This window comes from Haplochromis burtoni, unplaced genomic scaffold (assembly GCF_018398535.1).
Source record: "Haplochromis burtoni strain Fernald_Lab_line unplaced genomic scaffold, NCSU_Asbu1 Contig_335, whole genome shotgun sequence".
Lineage (NCBI taxonomy): Eukaryota > Metazoa > Chordata > Actinopteri > Cichliformes > Cichlidae > Haplochromis > Haplochromis burtoni.
The window spans coordinates 658,454-672,817 of record NW_024582696.1 but is presented as its reverse complement, the minus strand read 5'-3'; the positions used below and the strand labels follow the sequence as shown (position 1 = coordinate 672,817).

At 48.2% G+C, this 14,364-nt stretch overlaps 2 protein-coding genes across 2 annotated transcripts in view; both read left to right on the top strand.

The window, feature by feature from the left end:
- Positions 1-4,675: 4,675 nt before the first annotated feature.
- Positions 4,676-14,364, top strand: part of LOC106633645 (myosin heavy chain, fast skeletal muscle) — a 46,318-nt gene continuing 36,629 nt past the window's right edge. The window contains 11 exon segments of the mRNA XM_042228599.1: positions 4,676-4,723; positions 4,915-4,964; positions 5,058-5,280; positions 5,378-5,521; positions 5,607-5,763; positions 5,938-5,965; positions 6,045-6,156; positions 6,250-6,342; positions 6,430-6,493; positions 6,895-6,993; positions 7,085-7,140. Of these exon segments, the coding sequence (XP_042084533.1) occupies positions 5,077-5,280; positions 5,378-5,521; positions 5,607-5,763; positions 5,938-5,965; positions 6,045-6,156; positions 6,250-6,342; positions 6,430-6,493; positions 6,895-6,993; positions 7,085-7,140 (957 nt within the window). The 5' untranslated portion in view covers positions 4,676-4,723; positions 4,915-4,964; positions 5,058-5,076.
- On the top strand, positions 12,581-14,124 carry LOC121815856 (pre-mRNA-splicing factor 38A-like). The gene is made up of 2 exons (XM_042228601.1): positions 12,581-13,921; positions 14,010-14,124. The coding sequence occupies exon 1, from the start codon at positions 12,605-12,607 to the stop codon at positions 13,457-13,459; it is 855 nt and encodes a 284-aa protein (XP_042084535.1). The 5' UTR covers positions 12,581-12,604; the 3' UTR covers positions 13,460-13,921; positions 14,010-14,124.

The following is a 14,364-nucleotide window of genomic DNA, read 5'->3' as shown; positions in this document are numbered from 1 at the left end:
GCTTTCCCCCAACCTGGATCCATTTGAGTTCGCATACCGGTCAAAACGCTCAACCGATGATGGAATTTCAACTGCCCCTCACTCAGCCCTCACACATCTGAACACTAGAGACTCATATGTCATAGACTTCAGTTCAGCCTTCAGCATCATCATTCCCCAGCAACTCATTGACAAACTAGATCTGCTGGGGATCAGCACCTTGCTGTATAACTGGCTGCTAGATTTCTTGACAGGAAGACAGCAGATAGTACGGGTCGACAGCAACACCTCCAGCCCAAGAACACTGAATACGGGGGCTCCCCAAGGATGTGTGTTGAGCCCCCTTCTCTTCACGACGAGATCTACTACAGGGGTGAAGTTAACCATCTGGCTGAGTGGTACAGCAACAACAACCTGTCCCTAAATGTGGAGAAGACCAACAGCGACTCTACTTCCTCTGCAAACTGAGAAGCACAAGAGATTCAACCCCCATTATGAGCACCTTCTACAGAGGCACAGTTGAGAGTATCCTCACCAGCTGCATCACTGTGTGGTATGACTCCTGCACTGGGTCCTGCAGGAAAAAATGACAACGGGTAGTGAGAGCAGCTGCACCTGCCTCATCTGGAAGGTCCTCTCCATTACAGGTGACTCCACTCATCCCTTCAACAGCGTCTTCAGTTTGCTGCCATCAGGAAGGATACTGAAGAGCCTCCGGGCCAGAACACACAGACTGAGAGACAGCTTTGTCCATCGGGCTGCCAGGATGCTGACCATCTCTGAATCGAGAAGGGGGGCCCAAGGGTACATCTTTCGCCATCCTACAATGCTGTGATTGTAGCCATTCCCCACTTACTGTGAATGGTACTCATGGCCATTAATCAGTAGGCTTTGATTAGTTATCATTGATCAATGGTCATAAGAATTTGCATACTAACAATCATGGAACTAACCCCCCAGCACTTTGTTCATTAAGTGGTGCTAATTTCCTTCACTATGCAAATGTACTGTTTATAAGGTTGGGGAAACCTGCAGTCAGCTGAGACTGAAGAAGTCACTTGGATGAGTGACGAAACGTTTCTCCAACTGAAAATGTCCAGATGAACAGAATCAACCTTTTGGGATTTACTTACCTGGATGATTAAGCACGCATCAAGACCTTATTTTATTAAAATGTTAGCAGCACAAACAAAAATGTTTGCAGCACAAACAAGCACAAACGTAGCACAAACGTTTGACATCAATTTTCTTTGATTTGGGTAATGTGGGGGGGCTGGTTGACCTTTTGACCTTTACCTTTTCATTAATATCTTTAAAACAGAAGCAGAACAAACGACAATTTTAGCAGCACAAACCAGCACAAACATAGCACAGTTGATTGACACCAATTTTGTTTGATTCCATTAATGTGGGGGGCTGGTTGACCTTTGATGACCTCTAGAAATTTTTATTAATATCTTTAAATGATAGCAGCACAAACAAAAAGTTTTGCAGCATAAACCAGCATAAACGTACCACAAACGTTTGACACCACTTTTGTTGGATTTGGGTAATGTGGGGGAGCTGGTTGACCTCTGATATCCTCTAGAAATTTTTATTAATATCTTTAAAATGATAGCAGTACAAACGAAAATTTTGCAGCACAAACGTAGCACAAACGTTTGACATCAATTTTGTTTGATTTGGGTAATGTGGGGGGGCTGGTTGACCTTTTGACCTTTACATATACATTAATATCTTTAAAACAGAAGCAGCACAAACGACAATTTTAGCAGCACAAACCAGCACAAACATAGCACAGTTGATTGACACCCATTTTGTTTGATTTAATTAATGTGGGGGGGCTGGTTGACCTCTGATGACCTCTAGAAATTTTTATTAATATCTTTAAAATGATAGCAGCACAAACGAAAATTTTTGCAGCACAAACCAGCACAAACGTAGCACAAACGTTTGATACCACTTTTGTTGGATTTGAAGAAGGTGGGGGGGCCCTTCATTACACAAGTTTAATTGTTTCACGCTGAAAAGTTGGTTTGTTTTGGCTCTCACTGAAGACACCGACACTGAAGACATAGCTGTTCTTTTGTACTGCTTTTAAGCGACTCTGCCATGTTTTCATGTTTCTTCTTTCCGTGTGTCCGCTACTTTGAAACGCTTGGGCCGCTCTGCCCTCCACAGTTTCAAACTGGTCATGTGACTGCATGGCCACATCTCATTGGTAAAAAAGTTACCGGAAACTCCACTGGCAGCTAGGGCTGCTCAATTAATCGAATTTTAATCACGATTACGATCTGGGCTTTCAACGATCATTAAAAATGACTGAGCCGATTATTAGCCCCTCCCTCATTTATCCGCGACACCTTAAAGGCCGGTCCGTGCATAATCGAGCACCCTACTGGCAGCATATTATCTAATGTGTTAAACTAATTATTTTTTAAAGAGTAACGATCGAATTTTGTAAATGTAGCGGAGTAAAAGTACTGTTTCTTCTTGCACAAATGTACTCAAGTAAAAGTAAAAAGTATCGTGCAAAAAAGGTACTTTAAAAGTAATTTTTTTTCAAAAACTTACTCAAGTAAATGTCCATCCATCCATCATCGCTTCCGCTTGTCCTTTTCAGGGTCGCGGGGGGCGCTGGAGCCTATCCCAGCTGTCATAGGGCGAAAGGCGGGGTACACCCTGGACAGGTCGCCAGTCTGTCGCAGGGCTCAAGTAAATGTAACGGAGTAAATGTAACTCATTACTACCCACCTCTGTCCGCCACTCTTAAATTATGAAGTTTACGCTACCTGGAATACATGTGGAGAATGTGGACACTGGTGGAGAGAATGTCCAAAAGGACAAGGAGGCATCCAGTGCTGGATTGAACAACCCAAAATGAGACCACAATTAGGACAAACTGGACTTCAAGGCCCTTACCTAGCCCTTACCACTCACTCCTGATCTAAGGTCTTTCATGGTGAGAGTTAGACCTAAAGTTCCTAAATCACTCTTTTGCATAAATATTAAAAATCTAACGGAACAGTTGTCATAGTAAAACAAATGAACAAACAAATGAACACAGTAAAGTAAATATAAACAATGTTCAAAGTGGAGCCTTATTAGGGTAGGAAATACAGAAAATGCAGAAATCCTATTTTCATGTCTTTGCCATTGTTGCATCATTTAGAGCTCTGTCCACTGCTGCTGCTGCTTCAGTGCTGAATCCCGGGACTACCCGAGTTTGCATTGTCTCCTGGGCTTTGTGCAGATCATCCATCAAGCCCATAAATCCTCTGAACTGGCGAAAATGAGGATTCCCCTCAAGGATTGCCTCAATGCGTTTATTCCAACTGCCATTGTCTTTGAATTCAATTTAATTAAATTCAATGTTATTTATATAGTGCCAAATCACAACAACAGAATGAATTCTGTAACATTTACATACATTCATATTTTGATGGATGCATTGAAGAGCATCCATAAATTTAGGGGCGCACAGAGAGGGGGTTCCTCAGAGTATTATGACATTAAACACTTAATACTCTACACCTCGCAAAGCACTACAACATTAGACTGCAATCTGTGTAATGTGTTCTTCTGTAATACTAGGGCTAAAAAAAGCAGAGTAAAATGTTTCCATTTTTGGTTGTAATGCTGTGTCTGCTCTGCAGTTGTAATTCCACCTGGCCCTTGGAATTAGAGTGAAAACACACAACATATTGCTTTTGACACCTGACTACTCTTCATGAAAAAAAACTTGAAAATCAAATAGATAAGCTCAAATGATTAATTTCTTGTCTTTAATCCTAATCCCTATGATGTTGAAAAATGAACATATCTATCTTTTGAGCCGACCACAAATCACTCCTTCCACCCTTTGCTGGATTTATTTTTGACCATGATAGTATCTCGTGTCCTGCTAGAAAGATAGCAAGCATTAAGACAAGTCTCTGCAAGCTTTGGAAATGAAAGCTAATCCTGGCTGTGATCCCAGATGTTCCCATCCAGCAACAATTTATCACTTAGTTCATCAAAATTGGAACCTAAACACTGTATGTTCATTTGTATCCAACTAGATATTAAATGTAATCATACCAAGCTATTTTATAGTATTAAAGTACCTAATATTATGTTCCCAGTGGCTATATATAACACCTTTCTGGCAATAACAGAAAGTCTGACTCTGAATTTTATACCAGATGTCTTGGATTTTTATGTCATGTAACTATACACCAGTGGCACTGCAAGTTTAAAACTGGATATCAAAATATCAAAGATACTTGGGCGCACAGACAAGCTTATTAAATACTGTGTCAAGTTAATATCAATTTATCTTCAAGATTTACTGGAATGAATAACCCACAAACCATGCAGAGCACTGTTGTGATTTACCACTAACTATTCTGTTAAAATTTCGTACATTTTCCATTTTTAGGGGCATAATCATTTGAAGGAATATATGAACCAAAATACATTGACAATATTTTTTTTCATTAAGGAATCCAGCTATATTAACATGAGAATTTTACATTTTATTTTTTTTAATTTAAAAAATATGTTTTATAAGAAAAGAAGGATTTCATATGTGGAAAATTAATCAAGGTAATTCAGTTATTTTTGACCATATCAGTATCAAGAAGCAAGGTGTCAGACATTCATGACCAAACTAAGGAGAGTGTAAATGCTGAGGAAGCAGAGTCGTTGTTTATAAAAGCAGCAGCTCTGGACATTTGCTCTAGCTGACGGGCATCTAAGACGGGTGAGTACAGTAAAGGATTCAGCTACCATGTTTTATCTACTGTGTATTATATGCGCTCATTAAGTTTATATTTTACACTTTTAAGTGTCGGGTTATTATATTTTTTAATGGCATTGAAAATTTTGCTTTTTGAATGGATTCTTAAACTAAAGAGTAAAATGTCCATTGATATACGTTTACTTATTTTATAGCACCTTGACATACACAGGATACCAAGGAATTTCTGTTTGCATCAGCTGAGGTAAACTCCACGAATCAAAAAGAATGGATGTTAATTATGGTTTGTATAATAAGTACAGTATTTGAATCATGTGTCAATCCATCATATTTTCAGTCTCTAGTAAAGTGCCACCATGAGCACAGACGCGGAGATGGCGCAGTATGGCCCAGCGGCCATTTACCTCCGCAAGCCAGAAAAGGAGAGGATTGAGGCCCAGACTGCTCCATTTGATGCCAAGACGGCCTTCTTTGTGACTGATACTGATGAGATGTATGTCAAGGGGAAACTCGTCAAGAAGGAGGGTGGTAAAGCCACTGTTGAGACAGATGGAGGAAAGGTAGATGAATAATCTATGTACTTTATCTGTTTGTTAAATATATAATGCCGAACTGTGAAAGATGAAGTTGTCTGATGGATCATTAAAATCTATTCAGACGGTCACTGTAAAGGAGGATGAAATCCACCCTAGGAACCCTCCAAAGTTTGATAAGATGGAGGACATGGCCATGATGACCCACCTTAATGAGCCATCTGTGTTGTTTAACCTCAAAGAGCGTTATGCATCATGGATGATCTACGTAAGTTTTCACATTGCTTTGTGTGAGAGGAAAGTATCATGCTGATCTGTAAATGTTTAAATGATATTTATTGTCTATGATACAGACCTACTCTGGGTTGTTCTGCGTTGTCGTCAATCCCTACAAGTGGCTTCCTGTATATGATGCTACATGTGTAGCAGCATACAGAGGAAAGAAGAGGATTGAGGCTCCACCCCACATCTTCTCCATCTCTGACAATGCCTATCAGGCCATGCTCACTGGTAAGCTCAATTTCCTATTAAAGCCTTTAAATGCATTTAGGACTTCTACTTAAAGAGATGACCATTAATCATTGCGTGAAAAAAATTGCTTCTTACCACATAGCTACTTATAAGTGATAGGAAATAAATGAATACTAAGATTATTCAAGACATGCTTATATGTTTTTCTTTTAGATCGTGAGAACCAGTCTGTCCTGATTACGTGAGTATAATAAAAACTGTATGCAAAATATATAAAAACGATATAAAGGCATTTTAACAATGTGTCACATAAACCCCAGTGGAGAATCCGGTGCGGGAAAGACTGTCAACACCAAACGTGTCATCCAGTACTTTGCAACAATTGCAGCTCTTGGAGCTAAGAAGGCTGAGCCAGCAGCTGGCAAAATGCAGGTAGATTTTTTATTCTGCATCAACGTCTTTGTGACAGAAAAAGAAAATCAATTTTGGAAGATCAGCTCACATAAACACAATATATTCTTGCAGGGCTCTCTTGAGGATCAGATTGTTGCTGCCAACCCTCTGTTGGAGGCCTACGGTAATGCCAAGACTGTGAGGAATGACAACTCCTCTCGATTTGTAAGTGATTAAAATGAGTTAATGTAAATGAGCTTTTTACTACTTGCTCTCATGAAAGGCAATATTAATAAAGATCTACCCATGTAGGGTAAATTCATCAGGATTCACTTTGGCACATCTGGCAAGCTGTCTTCAGCTGATATTGAAACATGTAAGTTTGAACCACAGTGTAAATTACCATTATCTGTGATAGAAATTATTTTACAGCACATAAAGAGATGAGTCACTTAATTTCAGAAGAAGTAATATTGTCTGTTGTGGTGGAACACACGGATGCATGAACAGTGTGGTTACGCTATATATATAAGTTATATACTGTAACCCAGCAGTTATCTTGTGTAAGTATAAGTAGGAACATATTGCAACTTCACGGAACATTTAAAGTATAATAAGGTATACTGTGAAGCACGCTATAAGTAAAGCAACAGAACTGAAAAAAGTTTCAAACACGCCCAATGACAGCCAAGGAAATAAATGCATGTATGATCCATTTTGCAGTTTTGACTGTGATGTCTCATGTCTACAGTGTCAAAATTAATCTGTTGTCCTTAGATCTGCTGGAGAAGTCCCGTGTCACCTTCCAGTTGTCTGCTGAGAGGAGCTACCATATCTTCTATCAGCTGATGACAGGCCACAAGCCTGAGCTTCTGGGTATGTTGACAGGACACGTAAATTTAAATTTTAAATCCATTAAAATCACATTCTAAGCAAAAAAACAAGTTAACTTCATTTCTCCTTTCAGAGGCTCTTCTGATCACAACTAACCCTTATGACTATCCAATGATCAGTCAGGGTGAATTGGATATTGTCAGGACATTCTTATGACATCAAGTATAGCAAATCGGAGTCGCATTGCAATGCAGATGGGTTGTCCAGGTTGCCCCTCCCTGTCAAAAAACCCGTCTCTGACACTGTTGAGATCCTCTACTTCAGGGAGGTAGAGACTGTCACAGGCTGGGTCTCCGACCCAGCACTCTGAGTTTTCTTTGTATTTTTTGATATGTTATTAGTTTTTGTGTTATTTCCTATTTGCCTTTAGTTTAGGCAGTTATTGTTCCTGGGTTTTCTATGTTTTGGGGTTTTGTATTTATTCATCACGTATTAGGTCTGTTAAGTTGTGTTGTCATGTTTAGTTTTAGTATTTCCTGTTTTATTCTGACAATGTCATGTGTTCTTTGTTCATTGTATTTAGCTTTCCTCTCCTGGTCCTGTCATTAGGTTTATGTCTGTCAGCTGTTCCCCCATGTGTCTCCACTTCCCCTGATCACCTCATGTCTGTATTTAAGCCTTTTGTTTTCTTCATGCCATTGTCGGGTCGTTTGTTATGTTGACCTTAGCCTTAGTTTTCGTCTTTGCCTGTTTATTTTCTCCATAGTTATAGTTTTTGGTCTTAGTACCTTTAGTGTTCTGTTTCTTAGTGTTTTGCCAGTTTGTTTTGGTTTCCTGGTTTACCCCTGCCGTCATTTTAATAAAGCCTCACCTTTCTGTTAAAACCTTACTACTCCTCGTCGTCATCTGCTTTTGGGTCCTGTTTCCACACACATCGCCGCACCCCGCCGTGACAGTACGACCCGACGAGTATGACCCAGCAGACTCAGCTCTCACCGAGTGTCTGGAGGAGACGGCTCGGATCCAAGCGATCCTCGACCGCATCTTTACAGCGCCCGATTTGAAGAGCAAGCTGTGATTAACGTTGCTGAAGCTATTATGGAGAGGGATCCCCGCCTTCTCCAGCTCCCGGACTCACCTGCCATAGTTGATGCCTTTACGAGGATAAAGGAGATGCTGCAGGCCCAGGAACTGTCGAGTCAGGAAATGGCTTCCAGCACCCACCAGTCACAACAACCCCACAATCAGTCGTCTCCACTGCTGCCTCTAGAACCTGAGTGTGTCCGTGTCGGTTCGCTGAGATTCGCCGCAGCGTCACCACCTCTCAGCTCACCAGTTTCCACGCCCTCATCACAGTCTCGCCATACTCCTGCCACGGTCCAGCGCGAGGAAGCGCTGGACACCATTGATTTGGATCACGACGAGCGTCAGTCGATATTCTGCGCTCTATTGGAGGAGGAGCTCCGGTGGAAGCCATGGCTCATTCCGGAGCACGAGCCCTCTTTCCGGGGTACTCGACTGGCTCTCGGGGGACCTCGGAGTTACCAGGGATTTCCACCCATTGCTCCGCCGTCTTCCACTCACAAGAAAAAGCAGCGTGCGCGCCACCGACGCTCCGCACCACGAACGCAAGTGAGTGACTATATTTTGGCTCCTCATGTTTTTTCTCAGGAGATTATCGAAACTGACACTGCCTTTCCGGTTCATGAGCCCGGCTATGATGAGACTGTTTTCACTGGAAATGCTAGCCATCAGGCTCAGCTAAGCTGCTGTGGGACTGCAATCCAGGCCGGTTTGGAGCCGGGGACGGAGGTGCAGCTTGTACAGCCTTTTTCAGTGTCAGCTGGAGGGCCCGAGGAGCCCGTCCGGCCTCACGTTTCGTCTGCTGGAGGTTCGGGAGAACCCAGCCAGCTTCATGTTTCGTCTGCTGGAGGTTCGGGAGAACCCAGCCAGCTTCACTGTCGTCTGCTGGAGGTTCGGGAGAACCCAGCCAGCTTCATGTTTCGTCTGCTGGAGGTTCGGGAGAACCCAGCCAGCTTCATGTTCGTCTGCTGGAGGTTCGGGAGAACCCAGCCAGCTTCATGTTTCGTCTGCTGGAGGTTCGGGAGAACCCAGCCAGGCCTTCATGTTTCGTCAGCTGGAGCCCGAGGAGCCCGTCCAGCCTCACGCCACGTCAGCTGAGGGCCTGAGGAGCCCGTCCAGTTTCACACCTCGTGTAGCTGGCGGGCCCAAGGAACCCGTCCTGGCCACCTTCTGCTTCACCACCTGTGGTCTGCAGCGCCACCACCTGCGCTCCTGTGCCGCCGCCTGCAGGACCACCACCTGCTGCGCTACCGCTTGCTGCTTCTGCGCCTCAGCCTGAGGACGACGCCTCGCCTGGTTCTGCCACACCTCAGTCTGAGAACTCATACAAACTCATTTCACCCACTATAGACTGTGTGTTGCTGCAACTTACACAGCCTCCTGCCACGTCAGCTGGGGGGCCCGAGGAGCCCGTCCAGCCACCGCCTGTGGCTGCCTCACTGTCACCTGGTTCTGCCTCTGCTACGCCTGGTCAAGCTTCTGCTATGCCTGGTCCAGCCTCTGCTTCTGCTACGCCTGGTCCAGCCTCTGCTTCTGCTACGCCTGGTCCAGCCTCTGCTTCTGCTCGCCTGGTCCGCCTCTGCTTCTGCTACGCCTGGTCCAGCCTCTGCTTCTGCTACGCTGGTCCAGCTTCTGCTCTGCTTCTGCTTCGCCTGGTCCGCTTGTCTGCTCGCTTCTGCTTCGCTCCTGGTCCAGCTTCGGCTTCTGCTTTGCCTGCTCCAGCTTCGGCTTCTGCTTCACCTGGTCCAGCTTCGGCTTCGGCTTCTGCTTTGCCTGGTCCGGCTTCGGCCTCGGCTTCTGCTTCGCCTGGTCCGGCTTCGGCCTCGGCTTCTGCTTCGCCTGGTCCGGCTTCGGCCTCGGCTTCTGCTTCGCCATCTCGGTCCAGCCTCGGCCTCTGTTCCTGCTTCGCTCCGCCTGGTCCAGCTTGGCCTCGGCTTCTGCTTCGCCCTCGCCTGGTCCAGCTTCGGCCTCTGTTTCTATGTCGGCCTCGCCTGGTTCTGCGGCTGTGTTGCTGTCGCCCAAGCCTCGTTTTGCCCCTCGGGATCGCCGGCCGCTTTCCGGGCCGTCAGCTGGGCATCGTTGCCGTCGGGGTCGGCCCCCTGAACCTTTGACCTCTGACCTGCTGTGCTCTCGACCTCCGGGTCGGCCCCCTGAGCTCATGGATTTTGGACTGCTGGACCGTTGGCCTCCTGGTCGGCCTCCTGAACTTTTGAACTTTCTTTTGTTTTGCTGTCGACCTCCGGGGCGGCCGCCTGAACCGCTTCGCCATTCGCTCCTGTTCTGCCGGGTTCATGGTCGCCCTCCTGAAGCTGGGTCTCGGACTCTTGTACCCTTGTTGTTTTTGGCCTGTGTGCTTCTGGTGCTTTGTTTTTGGTTTTGTTTCCAGCCCTCCTTCCTGGTCCCCCTCCGCCCGTCCCTGGGTGGGTTGTCGTGGTTTTGTGTTTGTTTTTTCTGGCCGTGTGTCTTGGGCTTTGTTTTTGGGTTTTGTTTCCAGCCCTCCTTCCTGGTCCCCCTCCGCCCGCCCTGGGTGGGTTGTCGTGGTTTTGTGTTTGTTTTCTGGGTGTTTTCGGGCGTCTGGAATCCGCCCTTAAGGGGGGGGCTCTGTCACAGGCTGGGTCTCCGACCCAGCACTCTGAGTTTTCTTTGTATTTTTTGATATGTTATTAGTTTTTGTGTTATTTCCTATTTGCCTTTAGTTTAGGCAGTTATTGTTCCTGGGTTTTCTATGTTTTGGGGTTTTGTATTTATTCATCACGTATTAGGTGTCACGGACCCAGTTCCAGGGATTCGGGGTCCGTGAGCAGTCTGGACTACTATTGTAGTTATTATCATTATTATTGTGGTTATTGTTATTATGGTTGTCTGCTGTCTTGTTTTCCGTGTTGGTGTACTGTCAGGTGTTTATGGGTGTGTGCATGTGTGTGAGGGTGCGGTCGTGGCAGGCACTTCTAGGCCTGGTGGGGGTGGCCCTGCCAGCTGACCGGTCCCACCCAGGAATCCACACACACCTGGCGCCGATCAAGCCTCGTCAGAGGAGCTTCAAAACAGTGTGGCTGAGAGCTCCTCGACGCTGGATCGTTGAGTGACTTCCCGTCAGTCTTAGTTTATCGTGCAAGGTTAGTGCAAGTCTGCCGTTAGGTGTTGTACTCACGACTGCCTTTTGTATGCGTGTTTCCTCAGGAGGAATTGTGGCGACCAGGAGGCAGCACACGGACAGTACACAGGGAACGGAGACAGAGCACGGAGCACGGGATAAAGGAGAAGACACGGAACGGGAGTTGGGATCGCACGGGGAGTTTATTGTTGTTTGGATTGTCACCACTGTAAATAAACGCACTGCCTTCAGCGCCAAGTCCTGCATTTTGGGTCCTCATTTCTCACATCCCCACGGTCTGCCAGCCAGACCGTGACAGAACGATCCAGCCATTATGGGCCCAGCGGACTTAAGGACCGTCTCACAGGAGGGATTGCTCGCTCAGCTCTGGAAATACTGTCGGAGCATTATCCAGGCGGCAGATCCACATCAGAGACACATGCAGGTCGTATTTTTTGATGCCTTCCTGTCTTCAACCACCTGTTCTATGAGCTTTCTGGACATTGCAAGACTAATTCAAATTGTAACTGTGTTGCGGGCTAGCTCTAGCTTTGAACTGTTTGGTTTAGGCTGTCCGGGCAAGGAGGATGCGGCTGCCTCCCTGGCAGCCCTCGCTGCCTGGTTTTTTCTTAATAGGCGGAAGGTTTTCCCACCGCCGCTTGCTGCTCACCTATTGGACCCTCCACTGCAAGGAGGACGGCGCCCTACTCCATCTCCTCTCACTTCTTCAATGACCTCTGTGTCAGCAGACCAAAGACCGACAGTGCTGGTCACCACAGTGAGTAAACCGGACCCTGTCATTTTAACTAATCCAGTCACAGATGAACAGGGGACAGGTCCCTTTGCCCCGCCAACACGAAAGAGACGGCGCCGGCGTCATCCTCGCCAAACCGAAGCTCACTTCACTCCTGTGGTTTGGGAAGAACCAGCTGACTCTGGACTGATCGCACGAGGAGCCGCGGACCCAGTGCTAGAACATGAGCCTGCCACTACAGACAATCGGGAGGCTGAGATTCTCCCCAGGGCTTCCCCAGAGGCTGAACTGGAGGCCTCAGTTGCCTCTGGCCCCCTGGAAATTGCTGAGCCAGCGGTAACATTGTTTTCCTCTCCACCCTTCATGTTGGACATATCACCCTCACTTCAATTAGCTGCCCAGCTAGTCAGTCGGTCATCATCTGTTCCACCTTCCACATCCACTGCTCTGCCACCGCATCCACCGCCTGCTGCTGCCATGTCGCCATCGTCACCGCCGGGTGACCGGCTCAGCGTGCGGGGGGATCCCGCGCCGCAGCCGGAGGAGCTCAGCGAGCCGGAGGAGCTCAGCGAGCCGGAGGAGCCGCACCGCCAGCTGAGGAGCTCAGCGAGCCGGAGGAGCCCGCACCGCCAGCTGAGGAGCTCAGCGAGCCGGAGGAGCCCGCACCGCCAGCTGAGGAGCTCAGCGAGCCGGAGGAGCTCAGCGAGCCGGAGGAGCTCAGCATGCCCGAGCCGGAGCTCAGCGAGCGGGAGGAGCTCAGCATGCCCGAGCCGGAGCTCAGCGAGCGGGAGGAGCTCAGCATGCCCGAGCCGGAGCTCAGCGAGCGGGAGGAGCTCAGCATGCCCGAGCCGGAGCTCAGCGAGCGGGAGGAGCTCGCGCTGCCAGCCGAGGAGGAGCTCGCGCTGCCAGCCGAGGAGGAGCTCGCGCTGCCAGCCGAGGAGGAGCTCTCGCTGCCAGCCGAGGAGGAGCTCAGTGAGCCGGAGGAGCTCTCGCTGCCAGCCGAGGAAGGACCCGCTCAGCCGGAGCCGGAGGTCAACGAACCTGAGGGACCTCCACGTCTAGCGCGGCCTCCGCGCCATCCACGTCTAGTGCGTCCATGTCAGCGACCAGCGTGTCGTAGACCGTGTGCCACGCCTCGCTGCTGCTCACCGGAGCAGCGACGTTGCCATCGGACCCGTGGCAGGCCACCAGAACCGTTCCGCCGCCACCGGACCCGTGGCAGGCCGCCGGTGGAGCAGCGCCGCCGCCACCGGACCCGTGGCAGGCCACCAGGACCGTTCCGCCGCCACCGGACCCGTGGCAGACCGCCGGAGGAGCAGCGCCGCCGCCACCGGACCCGTGGCAGGCCACCAGAACCGTTCCGCCGCGGCTGCCGGACCCGTGGCCGCCCGCCGGAGCTGCTGCGTTTCCATCAAGGGGTTAGAGGTAGGCCACCTGAACTGTTTTGCCGCCACTGCCTAACCCGCAGCGGGTCCCGCTTGTTTTGCCGTCCTGCAGGTCGGCCGCCAGAACTGTGTTTGCTGCCACTGGACCGGGGGATTGGACTGTTGAACTGTGTTTTTCTTTTGTTGCTTTGAGGTGGCTGTTTAGCGGACTGGTTTTGGGGCCCTCCGTCCTGGACCCCCCGCCACCCCCCTGGGTTGGTTGTACTGTGGTTCTTTGTTTTGTTTCTTTTGGGTCGTCGGGAGCCGACCCTTTGAGGGGGGGTACTGTCACGGACCCAGTTCCAGGGATTCGGGGTCCGTGAGCAGTCTGGACTACTATTGTAGTTATTATCATTATTATTGTGGTTATTGTTATTATGGTTGTCTGCTGTCTTGTTTTCCGTGTTGGTGTACTGTCAGGTGTTTATGGGTGTGTGCATGTGTGTGAGGGTGCGGTCGTGGCAGGCACTTCTAGGCCTGGTGGGTGTGGCCCTGCCAGCTGACCGGTCCCACCCAGGAATCCACACACACCTGGCGCCGATCAAGCCTCGTCAGAGGAGCTTCAAAACAGTGTGGCTGAGAGCTCCTCGACGCTGGATCGTTGAGTGACTTCCCGTCAGTCTTAGTTTATCGTGCAAGGTTAGTGCAAGTCTGCCGTTAGGTGTTGTACTCACGACTGCCTTTTGTATGCGTGTTTCCTCAGGAGGAATTGTGGCGACCAGGAGGCAGCACACGGACAGTACACAGGGAACGGAGACAGAGCACGGAGCACGGGATAAAGGAGAAGACACGGAACGGGAGTTGGGATCGCACGGGGAGTTTATTGTTGTTTGGATTGTCACCACTGTAAATAAACGCACTGCCTTCAGCGCCAAGTCCTGCATTTTGGGTCCTCATTTCTCACATCCCCACGGTCTGCCAGCCAGACCGTGACATTAGGTCTGTTAAGTTGTGTTGTCATGTTTAGTTTTAGTATTTCCTGTTTTATTCTGACAATGTCATGTGTTCTTTGTTCATTGTATTTAGCTTTCCTCTCCTGGTCCTGTCATTAGGTTTAT

Bases quoted from the DNA above. Each gene is read 5' to 3' on its own strand.
- LOC121815856 (XM_042228601.1), top strand. From the start codon at position 12,605: ATGCCCGAGCCGGAGCTCAGCGAGCGGGAGGAGCTCAGCATGCCCGAG.